The sequence below is a fragment of the Choloepus didactylus genome, chromosome 4 (genome assembly GCF_015220235.1).
Source record: "Choloepus didactylus isolate mChoDid1 chromosome 4, mChoDid1.pri, whole genome shotgun sequence".
In the NCBI taxonomy this organism is placed as follows: Eukaryota; Metazoa; Chordata; class Mammalia; order Pilosa; family Megalonychidae; genus Choloepus; species Choloepus didactylus.
The window spans coordinates 67992630-68014139 of NC_051310.1; the positions used below are offsets into that span (position 1 = coordinate 67992630).

Sequence of the window (21510 nt, forward strand, 5' to 3'; positions counted from 1 at the left end):
ATGGAGTATTCTCTTACGGAATAATTCAAAATTCTGATGGAGGCAGCTAGATGGGCAGGATTACTGGGAAAAAGACCACTTCTGAAAATGTTTTAGACAAGAAATAATTTGAACTATGATCTGTGAGTTTATTATTTAATCTAAAATGAAATGTTTCCATTTTCTCCCTAATTTAAGGTCTAATTTGGTATAGTTTGCAAAAGGCATTAAACCTTTGCATTGAATCAATGGCTAAAGGCAGGCATGGAGCATGAAAAAGACATAGATGATGAAGATGGTGGTGATAGTGACATAGAATAGATTATTTTGCCTAAAATCCTCCTGTCATATCTGGCTAGCCATTTAAAATTTTATTCAATAAGTTATGTGAATCTTCTACTATTACATATATTTTGTTACTTTGAAAGCCACTTAAGAACATATACTCTCTTTTTCAGCTCTTTGAGGCTTTCAAGGTCACTGAGCACTAACTAACCAGTGTGCAGGTCTGTGGATGTCAAGGCTAACTAAGGGGTGGGCTATCTGATCTGCCCATTAAAGTGACCAATGTGCGGCTCTGTATATTAGGCGGCCTTTACTCACTGACAAAATCAACAAAACCCTCTTCCTGATACATGTAAACAGGTCTTGATATAAATCTATTATAATAAAAATTAGCCAAATTAAGACACTCCTCATCTGTCCCTGAAAATCATTCTTGAGGACTGCAGGCTAGGATTTCTTCTTGATATGTGTCCAATAAATCTTTGGTAAAACCAAAGTCATGCCTGGTCCTTAGACTCTTATTTCCAAGTGAAGTACACTGTGCAGGCACATACCTGAGAGGTTAGTCCAGATGGGAGACGTGTGGTGAATGGTCCCCTCCAGTCTCCTTGTCAGCCTGGGCAACCCCACCCTTGCCAAGAGCATCTACCCAAATATCCAACCTCAAGGTTGAAAACTCAGCCTGTCCTGGGTGGAAAGGAGACCCTGGTTGACCCTCTCCTCACCATGCCTGGACACTGAGTACAGCCCTCTCCTTCCTGCCCTGGTTCTTGTTTACTGTAATGCCTATGAATGACAGCTTAGCACAAGGGTCCTGGCAGTTGTTTTCCTGAAGTTGATCCGGAAGTCCACTTCACAAATTACTGAGTATTAGAGAGATGTTTGGTGGAAAACGGGGACTTTGATTCTTCTGTGAAAAATGTGGATGGTGGCAATATAGTCTTTTTGAGAGGACTCTGACATTGAGGGCTGAAATCATAACTCTCATATTTCAGAATACAAATTGGATAATTGTTATAGACATAAATATCATTCACTAAAATTGGACCTCAAGATTCCAGGTAACAAGTAGAAAGTAGGCAGAAACCTGCCACAGAAAAATAAAGGTTACTTTGTTGGGTAAATAAAAAAGGAAACCTGAATTACTAGAAAAGCAAAACACAGTGGCTGCTTGATCATGTGGGAAGGGTTGATCTTCAGGCACTATTTTTCCAACCTCTTTACTCTAAACTGTTCAAAAGAGTTAAATCCCCCTTCCTTTCAGGAAACATTATCACCTCACATTGGGCAGCCTGACCACTGAGCTGCAAAAACATTGGATAGTGTTTACAAATGCAAAAAAATAAAATAAATAAAATGACAAAAATAGGTGATTATCTGATTAATTCAAGCAAAGCAATTTATTTTTGTACCCATTACCTGAATGCTACATTCAACTGTGTTTGTTTTGTGTGTGTTGTATATGTGTGTTGTGCCTTCCTAGTTATTTTCTAGCTCATGGAGTATCCTTCTGTATAGTATGATCTGAAAAACCTATTAGGTTAAACTAAAACATTGAAAACTTTTTAGTGACTGATTCTTCAACTAATTTTTGGCACTGACATATTTAAACTGGCATAAAATTTGACTAAATTTTACATAAGCAGAGCAATAATCAATTTAAGAAATGTTACTGACAACATTAAAAGACAGGGCATCATTCAACATGAGGACATTTTGTAAAAATAAATAAAAGAAAACATTCTCCCCATTGACCTTTTTATATCCAGGGCACACTTATATCCTGGAATTGCTAATTTGTGTTTAGAGCGTTTAAAAGGAGGAGTGAAGGGGAACTTGCAGGGAAGATGGCAGAGCAGGGAGCTCCAGGACTCTCTTCTCCTCCAAAACAGCTTGTGGACAGGCAAAAACTGTCTGAAACGACTGTTTGGGGGCTCTGGAGGCCAGGGGAGCATGGCACAGCCTCCAAGGAAGAGCCAAAGGAAAGGTCGAGGAATTGTGGTAAAGATCTGTGAGTAACTCCTTCTGTGGCATCTGCTGACCCCGGCAGGCTGCAGACAGGCAGGGACTTGGAAGCCCTCTTTCCCAAGAAGGGGAGGTGGGAGGCAGGCTGAGCACTGAACACGGCTTTTGATTGGTGAATTCGGATCACTGAATTGCTATTTCAGCCAACTCAGGGCAGGGACAGCTGTGGCCATTATTTCAACTCCACCACTGGTGTGGACATAGGCAGTGGAGGTTTAAAGACACAGGTCCTCCTTAGAGCTTTGGGGAAAAGTTTGCTGAAGGGTGCTATCCACTGGGCAGGCTGCGAAAGTGCAACTTTGGAGACTCATCAGAAATGTTTCTGGTGACTTTCCTTTCTCCTCAGGGCTCTTTGGAGCTGGTAGTCAGTCCCTAGTCATGTTTTGGCTGGGAAATAATGACTTAAGAAGTTCCTCTCTGGGGCGACCCTCTTCCAGAATACCCCCCCCCCCCAAGCAAAAGCAGACTGAGGGAATGAAACATGTGAAAAAAAAGCTATACAGGCAAAACAAAAACAGAACAGATCAAGATTCCTGAAGAAGGAACAGAGGAGAGGAAGCTTCCTTGCAGGGATGGAACAATTGCATAAATAGTGCAATCTTGAAAACTGTTCTGCATATCCAGGACAAGAATCAGATGAATAAGAACTGAAAAAATCTGATCAATTAAATGTGAGACCTTATTATAAAGGTCTAGAATAAGTTGAACCAAGTGTCAAAGAAGAACCTTAATACAAAGCCAATCAATAAGAAAACCCTAGGCAAGAAAGAGAAACTGATCTTCAGAGAAAACTCATTAAGATAATCAGATGCCAAGACACCAGCAAAAAATTATAAGCCATACTAAGGAACAGGAAGATATGGCCCAGCCAAGGAATAAATTAAAACTTCAGAGGAGACACAGAACTTGGAACAACTAATCAAAGAAGTTCAAACAAATCTCCTAAATCAATTCTTGGAGACAAAGGAACATATAGCTAAAAAGAAAGGATATTAAGAAGACAATGGGTGAATATAAAGAAGAATTTGAAATTATAAAAGGAAATGTAACAGAAATTATGGGAATGAAAGGCACACTAGAAATTAAAAATACACTACAGGCATACAACAGAAGATTTGAACAGGCAGAAGAAAAAATCAGTGAGCTAGAAGACAGGACAATCAAAATCTTACAGACAGAAGAATCAGATGGAGAAAAGAATGGACAAAATTGAGCAGGGTCTCAGAGATTTGAATGGCAACACAAAGCTTGCAAACACACATGGCATGGATGTCCCAGAAGGAGAAGAGAAGGGAAAAGGGGCAGGAAGAATATGTGAGGAAATAATGACTGAAAATTTCCCAACTCATATGAAAGACATAAATATACATGTCCAAGAAGTGCAATGAACTCCAAACAGAATAAATCCTAATAGATCTACTCTGAGACACATACTAAGCAGAATGTCAAATTCCAAAAATAGAAAATCCTGAAAGTAGCAAGAGAAAAGACATTAGTCACATAAAAGGGAACCACAATTTGACTAAGTGTTGGTATCTCATCAGAAATCATGGAATTGAGAAGGCAGAGGTGTGATGTATTTAAGGTTCTGAAGGAGAAAAATTGTCAGCTAAGAATTATTTATCCAGATAAACTGTCCTTCAAACATGAGGGAGAGTTAAAATATTCAAAGATACACAGATAAGCAGAAACTGAGAGAGTTCATCAACAAGAGACCTACCCTACAAGAAATACTAAAGGGAGTTCTGCAGCCTGAGAAGGAAAGACAGGAGAGAGAGTATTGGAGGATAATCATGAAGATTATCATTAAGGGTATCTAAAAGGATAAAAGAAGAGACAAAAATAAGATACGACATATAAAAAACAAAGGATAAAATGGTTGAAGTACTGTCTTTACAGTAATAAAATTGAATATTAATGGATTAAACTCTCTCCAATCAAAAGACACAGGTTAGCAGAATGGACAAAAAAGTGTGATCCAACTATGTATGCTATGTAGAAGAGACTCACCTTAGACCCAAAGAAACAAATATATTGAATGTGAAAGGTTGGAAAAAAAAGAGATATTCCACAAAAACAGTGACCAAAAAAGAGCTGAGGTAGCCATACTAATATTGCACAAAATAGACTTTAAATGGAAAACTGTTATAAGAGACAAATAAGGACAATATATATTAATAAAAGGGGCAATCCACCAAGGAGAAATAATAATCAAATATTCATGTAACTCACCATGGTGACCCCAAATAAATGAGGCAAACAGTGGCAAAACTGAAGGGGAAATAGATATCTCTACCATAATAGTTGGAGACTTCAACGTACTACTGTCATCAATAGAATATCCAGACAGGATCAATAAAGAAACAGAGAACTTGAATGATATGATAAATGGACTAGACCTAACAGACATATACAGAACATTGTACCCCAAAATAGCAGGATACACATTATTCTCAAGTACACATGGATCATTCTCCGGGATAGACCACATGTTGGGTCCCCCCAAAATCTCAATAAATTTAAAAAGATTGAAATTATATTAGGAACTTTGATCACAATGAAATGAAAGTGGAAATCAGTAACAGGCAGAGAACTGGAAAATTCACAAATATATGGAAGTTAAACAACATACTCTTAAACAATCAGTGGGTTCAAGAAGAAGTTGCAAGGGAAATCAGTAAATATCTGGAGACAAATGAAAATGAGAATAAACATTTTTCCAAAGAAGAAATACAAGTGGTTAAAAAGCACATTAAAAGATGCTCAACATCACTAGCTATTAGGGAATGGCAAATCAAAACCACAATGAGATACCATTTCATACCCATTAGAATGGCCACTATTAAAAAAAACAGGAAGCTACAAGTGTTGGAGAGGATGCGGCAAGATAAAGACACTTATTCACTGCTGGTGGGATGTAAAATGGTGCAGCCACTGTGGAGGACAGTTTGGCGATTCCTTAAGAAGCTAAGTATGGAATTACCATATGATCCAGCAATTTGGCTACTAGTTATATATATATATATATATACCCAGAAGAACTGAAAGCAGGGACTCAAACATTTGCACACTGATGTTCATGGAGACATTGTTCACAATGGCTAAAAGACAGAAACAACCCAAGTGTCCATCAGCTGATGAATGGATAAACAATATGTGGTATATACATACAATGGAACAATACTCGGCTGTAAGGAATGACGTCTTGATGCATGCAACAACATGGATGATCCTTGAGGACATTATGCTGCATGAAATAAGCCAGATGCAAAAGGACAAATACTGAATGATCTCACTGATACGAACTAGTTATAATAAACAAACTCATAGAGTTGGAATCTAGGATATAGGTAACCAGGGGAATGGGATAGAGAATGGGGAGCTGGTGCTTAATTTGTGCAGAATTTCTATTTAGGTTGATTATAAATATTTGGAAATGGATAGTGGTGATGGTAACATGTTCCTGTGATTATAATTAACAGTTCTGAATTATGTTTGTGAATGTGGTTGAAAAGGGATGTTTTGGGTCATGTATGTTACTAGAAGGAAAGTTAGAAGATAAAAAATAGGACTGTATAAAATAGTGAACCCTGTTGTGGATGATGAACTGGGCTTCAATGGTATAAATGTAACAGTATTCTTTCATAAATTATAACAAATGTATGACAATATTACAAGTTGTTAAGAATAGAGTAGTATATGGGAAAAATGCACCTAACATAAACTATTGACTAGAGTTAACAGTAATATTTTAATATTCTTTCATCAATTGTAACAAAGGTACCACACTAATGCAAATTGTCAACAATAGCAGGGTACATGGGGGGTGCTGTATTTTTTACATGACTTTTCTATAAACCTACAATTTCTCTAAAAAAAATAACAATAATTGGAAAAAATCCATTATGCTAAATGAAAGAAACCAGACACCAAATTATACATATTGTATAATTCCATTTATATAAAATGTCAATATAAATTAATTTATAGAGACAGAATTAAATTATGTAAGGTTTTTTCTTTTCAGAGTAATGAAAGTGTTCTAAAATTGATTGTGATGAAGAATGCACAACTCTGATTATAGTAAAAGCTATTGATTGTGCACTTTGAGTAGATTATGTGGTATATGAATATATCTCAGTAAAACTACTTTTAGAAAAGAAGTGGAAATGCCCCAATCTCTACCCTTCAAAACTATCAGACATTTTAAAGAGAAGATGAGTTTTTATTCTTCCAGCAAAAATGAATGACTGAACTGTTATCCTCTCATCTCAAGACTTGCATGCTTTCCCCTATAATGACAGAAATCTATTTTTATAATAAATGTAAACCAGTGAGGGACCAGAGCTGTGTCTGTTATTTATCCTGAATTGTTACTTTTGGTTCTTTGGCTCTGCTGTATAATGGAGAACACAACTGTGGAGATGCTGCTAAGCTGCTTGACACAGAATATTTCCTACTGGCCAATTTGAGAGAAAGAAACATAAACAGAGTATGTACTTCCTCAATCTGGGGCAATTTGAAGGGGGCCCAACAGGAAATTTTGAATTTAACATTTACAATGTATTCACAATCTGTTTCTTTCCCTCTTACTTCCAAATACCTTTCTTGATATTTTATAAATGAAGATAGTATTCTGAAGCTCACTGATTGCTTCATTAAATATTGAGATTAGCATTTCAGTGCATATTTACGTCGGATTATATTTATCTCAAATCATCCATTAACTTTTTTCCAGACATTGAGGACGAAATTCCACATGTGTATAGTTTATAAACTATAAGAAAAGGGATTTAAAAACAACTGCAAGTCGTGGCGAAAATGCTGAAATGCTCTGTTCTTTGAAAGCAGTGAAGTGCTGTCGTGAGAAGTATAATGGTTTGACATCAATTATAGTTCTTCAATCTCCAAGAGGGAAATCACAGAAAATTTCCAGTTATTGACAGCTAAGATAAAAATGGTCAAGAATAAGAGGCTTTTTGTTTTGTTGTCTAGCCCTTTAAACAAAAAGTGCTGCATTGCTTCTTAATTTTGGCAAATGTAAGTCAGTCCAAGATGGAGTTACCTCTCTCTGCTCCTCAGAGTGAGTTATTTTGCAGAGCAACAAAACAACACGTTGCCAAAAACGTTTGCTACAACAGGTTATCTCCAGGTAAAATTACTTCGTTGTAAAGGTACTATATGGACACCCATATCCCTGTCATGAGGCTGATTTTGCTGATTTTTAGATTGGCCACAAAGTTCCCATATGCACAACAAAAATATATGCCATTGAAGATATACATTTCCTTAATTGAAGAATCCACAAAAGCTATGTTTTTTTAACTGATTTTATATAAGGATAAGAATTTTTTGGCATGCTAAAAAGTGGAATCTTCTTCCTATCCATTCACAAAAGGCTAAATAGAACCTGGGGTGACTTATAGCTGATTTTTATATCTAGTAAGTGGCAGTGAAATGGGAAATCCTATGAGGTGTGTATGATTTAAAATTTTTAGTTTTATTTTAAGGCATATCTGGGATTAATTGGGGCAGCAATGTCTGGGCCCAGAGTAAATTACAGTGACATTGTCAGTCTCTGTCCCAAATCAGCGTAATCTCCACTGTGGTCAGTGGTATTGGAACACTGCAGAGCTGAAACTCTGAAGCAGCATCCATTAACATGAAATGTCTCTTCTTTCTCTCTCTCACCCTAGACATTGCTTAAGAAAGCAGCAGTCACTTTGTAAGTATGACGCACAGTGATCAGAAATTTGGGATCCTTGTCAAAATGGGAGCCCTCAACTCTTGATTTAGATGATTTCTGAAACTGATGGACACAATAAGCACCACTGGAATGCAGAACACTCAGACTACTGCCCTACAGCTGCTAAACTGTCACCAAAAGTATTTCCCAATTATACATGCAAAGCGAGTTGCCCAGATTGCTGTAGAGACTCAGGGTGTGTGTTCCACTCACAGCCTTAATAGTTTGGCATACTGGCAAAGGTGCCAGCTGGAGAGTGCCACAGCTCCCTTCTCCTTCCACCAACAGTGAATGCACACACACTTCAGTGGGCGACCAGCTCTACACTTGTGCAAGGGCCACGTGGGGAATGACAGGGTCACCTCAGGAACCAAGAGTGATGTGGGGAACTTGCATTAGGTAGTACTGGAGAGGACAGGATGGTGTGCTTTTAGGGGACTTGAAACTTCTCTTTAGTCAGACACTGATGTAATGGAATCTATTTTATGTTCATGAGTGAACAACTGCTGGCCTCTCCTGAGGTGAAAATTCCCCTCCATAGAAAAGGAAACGTGAGCCACTGTGTTTTGATCAAGAAGATGGATGTCTGGAAGAAAACTGTTGGAATCAGAAAACAGAGTGTATCTGTATATATATCCTATAGGTGCACTTCCACGCATTGTCAACAATGTTCAATATTAAGTGACTTTGAAATAAGAGGTGCCAGTAAAATTGTTTTCTAGGTAGAATTGGACCAACTTTGCATTATAAAGAACATTTTTAGGCTATTTTCCTCACAAGAACAATTTTACTAGAAAATTTAGCCCTCTTTAGAACTTCCCTTAAAATATGAGAGGTTGGAATTCTTCATATTGCTACAAGTCATAAATTTATAAAGCTGGTTTGAAGGAGACAGACTTTGAACAGCCTGTTTTCTGCACACTGTGTTCTGGTGAGATCTGGTGGTGTCTTTTGCTCACAGCACCTCCAGACCACCTCTGCTGAGGTTGGGAGGGGTAGTGATGCAATGAAAGACAGAACTTCTATACTAGCACATGAAATTAGCAAATAAAGCAGAAATTTCATTTAAGCCAATAGTTTCAAGCTGCTCCTCCACAAATATCTATTGTTATTTTATTTTTTATTTGAATTATGAAACAGAAGCCAGTTGGCTAATGATTTCTATAGAAAATATTAAACCAAGGCAGGAAGAAAAGCAATGGGCTTGAATGGCTGACACTATGTTGACTTGATCCTTGAATACCTGCGTTGACCATATGCCTGTGTTTTTGTGCTCACTGGATATGCAACTATGTTAATAAGACTGAACAAACCTATATAATTTCAATTTTTCCTGGCCTCCTCCATTCCCATCTCTTTCTGTATCTGGTATGCTTCCAGTAACGTGTGAAAACAGCACTTTTATATACTTTCTCTGCATGATGTTTGACTTTTTATGAGTAAAAATAGTATGCACAATAGATAAAGTAAAATTTTATGTTTTCCATTCAAATTAATTCAAATTTCTGTATGACCTATATGAGAAGCACAAAGATTCTGATACAGAAGTTTTAGTTACTAGGAGCCAAAGCATTATTAACTAACTGGTAGGGCCCTTTTTTATCCTATCAATGGTGGGAAACTTCAAAAGTGTCTTATGAAGTACATACTGGTATCCAGTTATAACAAAGAACTAATATCAAGAAGCAAGTTGGTTTTGTGTTATAAAAATATCAAAAGAGTAGTAACTGTCAGGGATCCTTTTCTTTGGGATTTTGCTGCGTATCCATATTTCAAAGTATAAAATAATTTTTGTTCATCAAAATTATAATTGATGAAGGCCATTACCCATTTTTTTTGCATCTAAAGTTGATTTGACTTGAAAATTGATATCCTCCAAGAATTTTTAAAATTCTATCTACATTTCTTTTCACACTCTGGGATGTTTTCAAGACAAAGGCTTGTGAGTGCTGTAAAACTTTCTTTGCAAGATGAAGATAATCAGTCATTAAGCCCATAATAACATAAACTAGACACAGACTCTGGGGTTGAGCCCTGGTCTAGTAAAACATAACTCAAAGTGAAATGTGGCTGAACTCAAGCTGAACTTGTACCAAGAATACAAAGTTCAAATACTGCTGACTTTCAGTAGTTTCAAATAAAGTAATAACCTTCTAATGTTCAGAGATCAACATCTGTGACTTCAGCAAAATGAGTGTTTTGAAAATCATATATATTTTTTCCTCATGGAGAATGGTGGATGATGCATCTTCCCCCTTTCCCAAACCTGGAAAGCTGCTGTTAGATGAAGGATTGCCAAGTAACTGCACCCATGCAGGAGAGCCCCAGAGAAAGGAAATGGGGTTCAACACTTACTGCAGTTCACGCTTGAGCTCAGCGTGCCCGTGAGTGTGATCTGTCTCTGCCAGGGGTGGTTCAGCACACATGGGCACTGGGGCCAAGGGCTTGCAAGAGAAAGACCTATAAGGGGCAGGGGCCTGAGGGAGCCTCTCAGATGTTTTCCTGCATGTATTACAGATTTCTTTGCAAGGGTTATCAGCAGCTGCTTCTAATATCCAAACACTGTTCATAAACATCACCAAGGTACAGATCCACTCAATTAATTTGTGTATTTGTGTGTGTGCATGTGTGCATGTGTTTGTGTGTGTGTGTGACATACATACTAAACACATTTGCTGAATACTTCCCCGGTTGTTCAAAGGTAATTTATAATTTGAGATAAACTGAGAAATACCCTTCATGGCTACTTCAGATCAGTTCTTATGGGTCTGGGGATGAGGGAAGGTAAAGAGTGTGAACCAGGTGCTCGAAACTCATCGCTAGAAGCAACGTTAGAGATACAGGTATCCAACCCAATAGACCAGGTTGAAGAGCAGGAACGATGTGGGGAAAAAGACGCGGGAATATGAGTCCAGCTCCAAGAGGTCTATGTGGACCCGCCCTTTTCTCCAAGATCCTGATTTACATTCTTCATAGCAGCAGAAAAAGCTCTGGCAGTCTTTGCCGTCGAGACACTCATAGACACAGGAATCTTCAAATTCCTGCCAGTACATGGAATTGTTCAGAGTGATCATCGCAGGTGGCGGTGGCCTCGTATCAAGCAGAGAGTAGTTCTGCAGGCAATGAGAACAACACAACGATCGTCACGGAACACAGCGGAGGCAGCCCAAGGAATATCAAGTGCAGTGCCTATATTAGTCTATTTACTAAAGATAATGTGAGCACCCCATCCACCAAATGTCCTTTCAGTCTTTGCAAATCTAGAGGGAGAGCATTTACGTTGCAGTTTTTAAAACTTACATATTTTCAAATGCATATTAGCCATTTCAAGTACACACTGCCTGCTTGCCTGTTGATTTGTAGTGAATATTTATATATTCCCCTGAAATGTTAAAACCAGTACATATTTTTTTAAAGTATGGAGAGAAAAAATGGGCTTTTATTTTTTTAACTAATTAGGAAACAGTGAAACATATGACTGGCATGTTAGTTGCTTTGTCTAGGAGTGGTACAGCTGTTGGGAAATTGGCCATCCAGAACTCATTAGAAAGCATCATGAGAATCTCTTATATTTTCACCAAAACAAACAAACAAACAAACAAGTGCTATAAGAAAAATGGCACCCACATTCCTTCTACTTTTTGGATTTTGGTTTTGTTGAATATGTCCACAAATGAGAGAATGGTACATCTGTGTCTGGGGACCCACCTGTTTGTTGTGGGTTGAATTGTGTCCCACAAAAAACAACATCTTCAAGTGCTAACCCCGTTCCATGAATGTGATCTTATTTAGAAATAGGGTCTTTGAAGATGTGATCAGTTGAGACGAGGCCAACTGGATTAGAGTGGGCCCTAATCCAATACTCCTGGTCTCCTTATGAGAGGAGGTAAATTTGGACACAGACACGCAAGGGGGCACATGTGGAGATGGAGGCTGAAATTGGAGTGATGCTGACACAAGCCGAGGTTGCCAAGGATTGTTGGAAGCCACCAGAAGCTGGAAGAGGCAAAGGCAGAATCCCCCTCTACAAGTTCCAGAGGAAGTGTGTCCCTGCCGACACCTTGTTTCCAGATTTCTGGCCTCCAGAACGGTGAGACAGCAAATTTCTCCTTAAACCCAGTTTTTGGAGCATTCTTACCGCTGCCCTGGAAACTAAGTCAGAACCTAAAGCCAGATGCCCTGGACGACTTGCTCAACACGTCCTGCCAGGACCACACATCTCTGTTCAAGCAGGGCCTTAGCCGGTGCCAGCCTCTGTCTTCCTCCTTAACTCTGGTGAAGGCAGCCACGGGAGCCTTGCTGTCTGTACAGTTCCAATACGGATTTTACTCCTCTGGGCTACTGGTTCTCAAACCTGAGTGTGCAAAGGCCACTGGGTGGGGGAGTGTGGAAACGGAGCAGATTACCGCCTTAATCTGGCACCTTTTAAGAATATGCATCTTTTTGACAAGCACCAATTTTTAAAAATCTGCCTTTATTAAATAATAATTACATTGAAATTTTCCTACATGTATGTTAATGTTAAGACAGATATCCTTCCATTCATTTCTTCAATCTTATGTATCTGTGTGGTCTCTACCTACATGGGGTAGACTCTGGGCTGCTGGGGAGAGCAGATGAGAATTTGGCTATAACAATGTAAGGTCAAGGCAAGGCTCTGATGCAGACTGGGAAAGCAGGAAGACTCCACAGGGGACAGCTCATCGGAGATCTAAAGGGTGACTTCTGGAGGTCCTAGGCAAAGAAGCTGCAAGGCTTCTGGGGCAAGAGAAACCTCCACTTCACTTCTTCATTAGGGAAGAAAAAAACTATAATTACTGAAACACATGTAAATTCAATACAATGATGAAGAGAACTCTATTGATGTCATTATGCCTCAGTGTTTTGAAATTAAACTAATTCCACTCTATAATACCAAAATAAAATGTAGGATTTTAAGAGCCCTAAACAGCTATACCTTATATTGCTTAAGACCTCATTAAATGTATTCTCATTTGTCATGAAAATTCAAACCATCCCCCAAAGAGAGGTTTTAATTAATGATACTCCAAAGTTACGCTCTCTCATGCTGGGTCCCCTACTTGCTCGCGCTGTGCTGTGTGTGCACTGCAGCTCTGCCCACACCCCCGGACCACAGGCTTCCCGAGTGACGGGCACTACCCCTCTCGGGGTACATCAGTGTTGCATTGCACAGGTGTTACAGGCTGAATTGTGTCCCACAAAAGAACATGGCCAAATCTTAGCCCCAGTCCTGTGAACATGACCTTATTTGGAAGTGGGATCTTTGAAGATGTGGTTGGTTAAGAGGAGGTCAAAGCAGATTAGGGTGGACCCTAATTCAGTGTGTCTGGTGTCTTTGTAAGGAAGGGAGGGAGACACAGAGATGGGAGGAGCATTGTGTCTTGTGGGCAAACCTCAGCAGAAGCCAGGAGAGGGGCATGGAAGGGATTCTTTCCCAGAGACCTCAGAGGGATCGTGAACCTGCCGACAATTTGACTTTGGACTTCTGGCTTCCAAAATTCTGAGACAATAAATTTCTGTTGTTTGAAGTTTGTGGTACTTGTTATGGCAGCTCCAGGACACTAAGACAGGTTGGGAAACTAAGGCACAGAGAGGTAAGAATGATTTACCCCAAACCTTGGAGCTGATGGTTCATGGAGCCTGGCTCCCACGTCTCGTGGCTTTGAGGCTGTGCACTTCCCATTCTTCCTTGTTGGTGATGGTGATCCCTGAACTAGCATAATCCTGTGGATCACTGAGAAAAGATAGTTCTCACCCAAACACTGAATAGCTTCCTCTTTCTTTAGCTGTAGTAGAAACTCTTGCTAAAGGCCTGCCTGGCCATGTTTTCTCACCTGTTCTGACACCCTTTCTGTCTGTAAATTGATTTTCTTTGTACTTTCTTCATGGACTTCCAACTTTCCTCATTTTTATATTTTCTTCTAGTTTTGTGGAAATTTTTTTTTTCTCTGTACTGAAAGGATCCTCTCTTTCTTTCAGCAGAGTCATTTGTACCCCAAAGATGTCATTCCATCTTTCTCTCTCCCAGACCACAATGAGCTCTGTTGGCCTTGGACTACTGGCTGTAACTTCTATTATTTAGCATTCTTCTCTCTCTGCATCTCAGTCTGTTGCTATTTGAATAAATTTGCTGGCAAAATCTGTGTTCACTGTGGCTCTCCACTAACCTTCTAACACAGTTGCAGAAGATAAATCACTATAGAGTCTCCTTATGAAGCTGGCTTGATGTGCACTAAATATATTGTACTTATTAGCAGTTAGGAAACCACATATGCTGTATGGGGGGATGCAAAACACTCAATTAGTGAATTGATATGAATGAAGGAATAAAATTACTGCTTACATACAAAAGTTGGTATATGATAAAAGTGGCAGCTCACATCAGTGAGTTAATGATAAATTACTCAACATTTCAATAAAGTTAGAGTCATACCTCACAGCATATACTAAAAAAAGATGAATTAATAATTAAAATATAACTATTTTTTAAAAAACTGTAGCAGTTGCTCCATGTTTTTATTACTTAATGTATTTTTCAGTTTCCTCACCCATAGAATGGGTGTTGTGAGGATAAAAGGAGCCCATATGTGAACACACTGAAAACAATGTATGGAACAGAAAAGCGCTCAAAGGACAGTGGGGCTTCGGTTGTGTCCTTTTAAGTGTAGGGAAGGCATCCTGAGATGGATCCAGAGGTACACGTCACAGAAGAAAAGGCTGGTAGATTTGACTAAAGGAAACTTAAAACATGCATGTGGAAAAAAGCACAAGAAACAGCACTGACCCCATTGCATTGAACAGTGGAATAAAAACCACATGACAAAACACAAGGATGTCTTCAATATGTGCTATGTGATTATAAAAATATATACTATATAAAGTACAGTGTACATAATACAAATAACTGGCAGATTGCTATGTTAAAATACTAAAGTAAATGTTAAAAGTCATTAAAATCAATTCATGAAAACAAAAATGCAATCAAAAATAAACAAATGAAAAATATTTAACTCCATTAATTGAAGAAATGCCCATGGGAATAGCTGCAGGGGCCCTTTTTCTGTTTGACTAACTAAATGCATGGGTGCTCTGGGAGCTGGGTATCCCCACAGTGTTAAGAGGCTCATACAATGAGTTTATCAAATACTGTACATACCCTTTGACCAAGCCATGATACTCAGGTGAGGACAAAATTACAGTTACAAAAACTATTCTGGAAAAGCCCAACACCCAAACAAGATTATTATTAGATATTTGCCTGCGCATCAAGCATGATTATGTGATGCAATTGTTTAAATGACCTATGAAATAATATTTATAACAGGGAAACCTGCACATAACATATTTTTAAGTTACAAAAACAGGTTATAGAACAATACATATATCATGACTTACAGTTTTTCTAAAACATATTGCATGCACATTATTGAAACACTTAGAAAACAATCAGAAATATGTACCCCATACACTAATCCTTGGGTGGAGGAACTATGATTAATTTTCTCCTCTATTTTCCAAATTTCTTACATTTGGAAAAAAGGTAAACACATTTTTAAGGAAGCATTTTCATCACTCATTGCTCATTAGTCTTCAGAACACACATGCATAAGTGATGACATATCTTTCAAATCAATCTTAATTTAGTAGAAGTTCTCAGAAATATTTGCACCTGAAATGCTATACATACGGAGGGGGTCTGTAGGCTTATTCGCTCAGGAATCCATTTTGAGGAATCTGGATGTAATAACTACAAGAAAAGTAAAAAAAAAAAAAAAAGGTTAAAAAATTGCCGTGAACATCTGTCATTGCAGATCATGCTCAGTAAAGAGCAATCTTCAAAGTGTGACTAAGAATCCATATTGCTAGAAGGTGAGAATGAACAGAAACTTGAGGACCATCTTCCTGTCTTTGAAAACCTGTCCTGTTTTGTAGAGTCTCATAAATAGCTAAATAATGTATAAGATCCTTAGCAATAAAAATGCATTTAAAAGTAGCACATTTGTCTCAAACTGTCCTGCCAGAAACTCTTTGCTGCAGCAACTCACGGATGTTTTCTTCTTCGTGGCGGCTGGTTTTCTACAACTCGAGTAGTAGTTGAGGGTGGCGTACTCCATCAGCGCAGCAAAGACGAACAGGAAGCACACAGTGACAAAGAGGTCCATGGCAGTCACGTAGGACACCCGAGGCAGGGATTTCCTGGCGATGGTGCTGAGTGTGGTCATGGTGAGGACCGTGGTGATTCCTGCACACAGGAGGTCCATCACATCATCCGAGGAAGCAAAACGGAAGAGAGATATCGAAAGATGACCCAATCCCTCCCCTGCGACATGGCTTTGTTGTTTCCACATAGGTCCTTCTTGACATCGTGTGCTTAATTTAGTATTACTTTTGATTGTAATATCTACACAATTGTGTAAACAACTTTTCAATAAAATTTCTTATCATAAAGTCTCATGATAACATTAAGCAATCTGACCTACCTGGATATCCTCAGCAATTCTTCTATTGTTTGACATTTTATCTGTCAAATATTTTAAATGAAGATAGAGTTTATAGACCCCCATACATTCCATACTTTTCTGAATTTCACACTCATATTTTACTTCTGCCCAAATAAACCATTTTCTTCTAACTTCTCCATCCCTACCCAATTTTTAAACTCCCAGTCTTCTTCAAGACCTCAAACAGTTTCTCTGTAGCATCCCAGGCAGAGTTGATGACGTGCACATCTGCACAATCAGTGGACCTTCTGGAACCTTAGTTTTTGCATCATCACAGTGAATTGCATGTACCTCTGCATGTCTGCCTCCTCAAATATATTGAGTGATTTTTAAGGGCAGTGTTGTTGTGACATTGATTATTTCAAATGTGTGGGTCAACATAAAGATTTCAGCTCTGTGGAAATGATTTAGAAAAGAGACATAGATATGATGGCAAGTTTAGAAAGAAACATAAATGAGAAAAAGAAAAGAGATTACTGAGCATGAAGAAGAGTGAAATGACTTGATGATTATCAAGTGAAATAAGCCCTATAAGAGAGCTCACAGACAGAAGGAGCTCAGAGCAGCCGAGAGAGACTTTTGGAGAGGTGCTTGGGATTTGACACTTAGAAATGCCTGGGGACATTTGGAGATGCTGAGCTGGGAGACGAAGCCCAGAGTTTGCTCTGGAGAGGCTAGGAGAGAACCCCAGATGCTTAGAAGAAAACATGCTTGGGAAAAGAATTAAGGATGCACAGGAGCTGAGAGAGAGGAGCTAAGAGAAACCCAGGGACATTTTTGGGAAAGCCATTTTGAAACGTCACCCAGTAACAAAGGACCAGCAGACACCAGCCACATGCCTTCCCAGCTGACAGAGGTGTTCCGGACACCATTGACCTTTCTTCAGTGCAGGTATCCTCTTGTTGATGCCTTAGTATGAACACTTTTATGACCTTAGAACTGTAAATTTGTAACCTAATAAACCCCCTTATAAAAGCCAATCCATTTCTGGTACTTTGCCTAACGGCAGCATTAGCAAACCAAAACACATTGTAATCTGGCTTTTAACACTCATTACCTCTATACTCTGGCCTCTCTGTGGTTCAAAAACTTTAATTGACAAATGGGAATACAATAAAATGCATGCCTCATGGACCCCTCAAGGACTAGGTACATGTGACAGATGTACACACATTAGTCCCACATGTGCTTTAGCATTACAGCCACTGTTTAGTCCATCCCTGCACCTGCTCAGGGTGGTTTCTTCAGGTCCAGCTGGAGAATAAGCATAACAGCATGTGGGTGGAGAGCTTGATCACCTGGAATTCAAAGACTTCAGCCTTGCTCTGGGCCCTCCCAGCCATGGCTTTCAAAAATCACTTACCTTTTCAAAATCAGTGTCTTTAATCAGTTCAGTGAAAACAGAATGTCTCCCTCTCCTTACTGGTGGGGAGATTGTAATACTCATTGCAAATGCTGTGTAAACTGGAAAAGCCTACACTGATGTAAGTGACTTTCTATGAAAAAAAGCTTTTATAATAAATATCCAATTAAGCTTTCTAAATATGTGGTGACAATGTGTTCTAGGTTGAATGGTATGTCCCTAAAATCTTTGTCCTTCCCAGAACCTGGGAATGTGAACTTACTTGGAATTCAGGTCTTGGCAGATGTAATTAGTTAAGTTTCCATGAGGTCCTACTGGAGCAGGGGGGGCCCTTACAGCAATATGTCTGGGATCCTTATGTGGGGGAGAGACACAGAGACAGGGACACAGAGAGAAGATGGCCATGTGAAGATGGAGGTGGAGACTGCAGTTATGCTGCCACAAGCCAAGAAAAGCCCAGGGCCACCAGATACCAAGGAAGGATCGTCTCTAGAGGCTCCAGGGGGAGCAGACCCTAACAATACCTTGATTTACATCTTCTGGGCACCATGTGAAAAAATACATTTCTGTTGTTTCAAGCCACTTGTTTGTTGTGATTTGTTATGGTGGCCCTATGAAATGAATACAGTTTTTGGTGCTTGGAAGAGGGATGCTACTGTAATAAATACCTAAAAATGGGGAGGCATCTTTTGATTGAGCAATGGGTAGAGGCTTGTTCCAAGCTAAAGCTGCCATTATGCAAAATACCAGAAATGGATTGGCTTTTATAAAGGGGATTTATTAAGTTGCAAATTTACAGTTCTGTAGCCATTGAAGTGTCCAAACACTGAAGAATGACTGATGGCATCTGGCCCACCTCTCTCAGCTGGGAAGGCATATGGCTGGCGACATCTGGTTCTTTGCTCCCAGATTGCATTCCAAAATGGCTTTCTCCAAAATGTCTCCAGGCTTCTGTCTTTCTTAGTTTCTCTCTCTCAGCTCCTATGCATCCTTGCTTGTTCTCCCAGGGTGTTTCTCTCTAAGCATCTGGGGTCCTCTCTTGGCTTCTCTGGGGCACACTCTGGGCTTCATCTCTTAGCTTAGCATCCCCAAATGTCTTTCTGTCTTCATCTCCAAGCATCTGGGTCTGTGTCAGCTCTTAGATGCTTCTCCGGGGCAAGCTGTGGATTACATATCTTAGCTTCTCTCCAAAATGTCTCTCTCAGCTTCTCTGAGTGTGTTTTCTCCATGAGCTCTCTTAAAGGACTCCAGAGATCTAATTAAGACCCTACCAGAATGGGTGGATCACATCTCCAAGGAAGCATTCAATCAGAAGTTTCTACCCTAGTCAAAAGACTAGTAAGTCTGCACCCACAAGATTCCATTAAAGAACATGGTTTTTGTGGGGGACTTAATAGATTCAAACCAGCACAAGGCTGGAAGTATTTTGAGGTGCTTCATAGAAAAAGCCTATATTGCCTGAAAGAGATAGTTTGTGGGACTGTACATGTTAAAGTTGCTTGCAGAGGGGCCTTGAAAAGAAATGATGAACATGCTATTGATCACTGGAGGAAAGGTGATCCTCATTATGAAGTGGCAGAGAACTTGGATGAATTATATTTTTCTGTTAGATGGAAAGTAGAAGTTGTAAATGGTGAACTTGAATATTTAGATGAGATTTGCAAACAAAATGTGGAAGGTTCCACCTGGTTTCTCCTTCCTGCTTACAGTAAAAGGTGAGTGGAAAGAGATGAATTGAGGAAGGATCTGTGCTAAGCAAAAATGAAACAGAACTTGAATTAGCAAATTATCAGCCTATTCATATAGCATGTTCTGGAAGCAGTGATAAGGGTGTGGCTGAACAACCATTTGCTTAGAAGGCTTTGTGTGTGACTGATGGAGCCAATCCAACATCTCAGCAGAAACCAGGAATAAAGTCATAATCTGTGAAGAACCTTAATGTTTAATGCTGGGTATCCCTTCAACATCCACTGAAGACAATAAGGTTTTTGATTATTTTATACCAGCAAAAATACTACCAATCTGAACTGAAAGGGACAGACACAGGAATAAATAAATAAAGAATGACTTTGAGGACAGAGCCAAGGATTCAAAGGTCACGAAATGTGGGGCCTTTGCCTTGGGCCTGGAAGGAGGTGTTCTGGTTTGCTAATGCTGCCGCTATGCAAAATATAAGAAATGGACTGGCTTTTATAAGGGGATTTATTGGGTTTCAATTTTACAGTTCTAAGGTCATAAAAGTGTCCATACTGAAGCATCAATAAGAGGACGCCTTCACTGAAGAATGGTCAACGGCATCTGCGCCAGTTTGAATGTATTGTGTCCCCCAAATGCCATTATCTTTGATGTAACCTTGTGTGGGCAGATGTAATCAGTGTTGATTAGATTGTAATTCTTTGAGTGTTTCTTTGGAATGCACCCCACCAAGCTGTGGGTGAGGACTCTAATTGGATAATTTCCATGGAGTGTTGGCCTGCCCATTGGGTGGGTCGTGATCAGTGGAGCCATATAAATGAGCTGACAGGCAGAGGGAAGTCAGTGCAGCTGTCAGTGATGTTTTGAAGAGTAGCTACAGCCAAGAGGGACACTTTGAAGAAAGCACAGGCGCTGAAGATGAGAGACAGTTTGAAAATGGCTGTTGAAAGCAGACTCTTGCTCTGGAGAAGCTAAGAGAGGACAAATATCCCAAGTGCAACTAAGAGTGACATTTTTGAGGAACTGCAGCCTAGAGAGGAAAATCCTGGGAGAAAGCCATTTTGAAACCAGAACTTTGGAGCAGACGCCAGCCACGTGCCTTCCCAGCTAACAGAGGTTTTCTGGACACCATTGGCCATCCTCCAGTGAAGGTACCCGATTGCTGATGTGTTACCTTGGACACTTTATGGCCTTAAGACTGTAACTGTGTAACCAAATAAACCCCCTTTTATAAAAGCCAATCTATCTCTGGTGTTTTGCATTCTGGCAGCTTTAGCAAACTAGAACAGCATCGTGAACACCTCTGTAAGCTTGGAAAGCACATGGCTGGCATCTACTGGTCCTTTGCTTCTGGGTTCTGGTTTCAAAATGGCTTTCTCTAAAATGGGCTTCTGTCTTTGCTCCTCTATCTCAGCTCCTGTGTGTCCTTGCTTCTTTCTCCCAGGGTGTTTCTCTCTAAGCATCTGGGGATCTTCTCTTAGCTTCTCAGGGGTGAACTCTGGGCTTCATCTCATAGCTTAGCACCTACAAACATCCTTCTCTTTGCATCTTCAAGTGTCTCCAACCATCAGAGCCAGCACCTCTGTTGGCTCCTGAGTTCTTATAAGGACTCCAGTGAACCAATCAAGACCCACCCTGAGTGGGCAGGGTCCACACCTCCATGGAAATAACCCAATCAGTGGTTCCACCCTAGTCAACAGATTAATAAGTCTGCCCCCACATGATTGCACTAAAAAATATGGCTTTTCTGGGGGACATAATATATCCAATGGGCACAGAGAGTCTACTTCCACAGGGCCTCCTCTGTAGGCTCAGAGGGCAGAGCATCTGCCAGGCCTTGAAAGCTAATGGAACTTTCCCTGATGGGCAGTTAACTTGCTTTAGAATATTCTTCT

General features: G+C 39.6%; 1 protein-coding gene across 1 annotated transcript in view; it reads right to left on the reverse strand.

Moving 5' to 3' along the window:
- Positions 1 to 10726: 10726 nt before the first annotated feature.
- GABRG3 (gamma-aminobutyric acid type A receptor subunit gamma3) overlaps positions 10727 to 21510 on the reverse strand; it is an 805263-nt gene continuing 794479 nt past the window's right edge. Inside the window, exons 8-10 of the mRNA XM_037832811.1 lie at positions 16102 to 16298; positions 15744 to 15803; positions 10727 to 11148 (exon numbers count right to left, since the gene is read on the reverse strand). Of these exons, the coding sequence (XP_037688739.1) occupies positions 10867 to 11148; positions 15744 to 15803; positions 16102 to 16298 (539 nt within the window). The 3' untranslated portion in view covers positions 10727 to 10866. The remainder of the gene's footprint in view (positions 11149 to 15743; positions 15804 to 16101; positions 16299 to 21510) is intronic.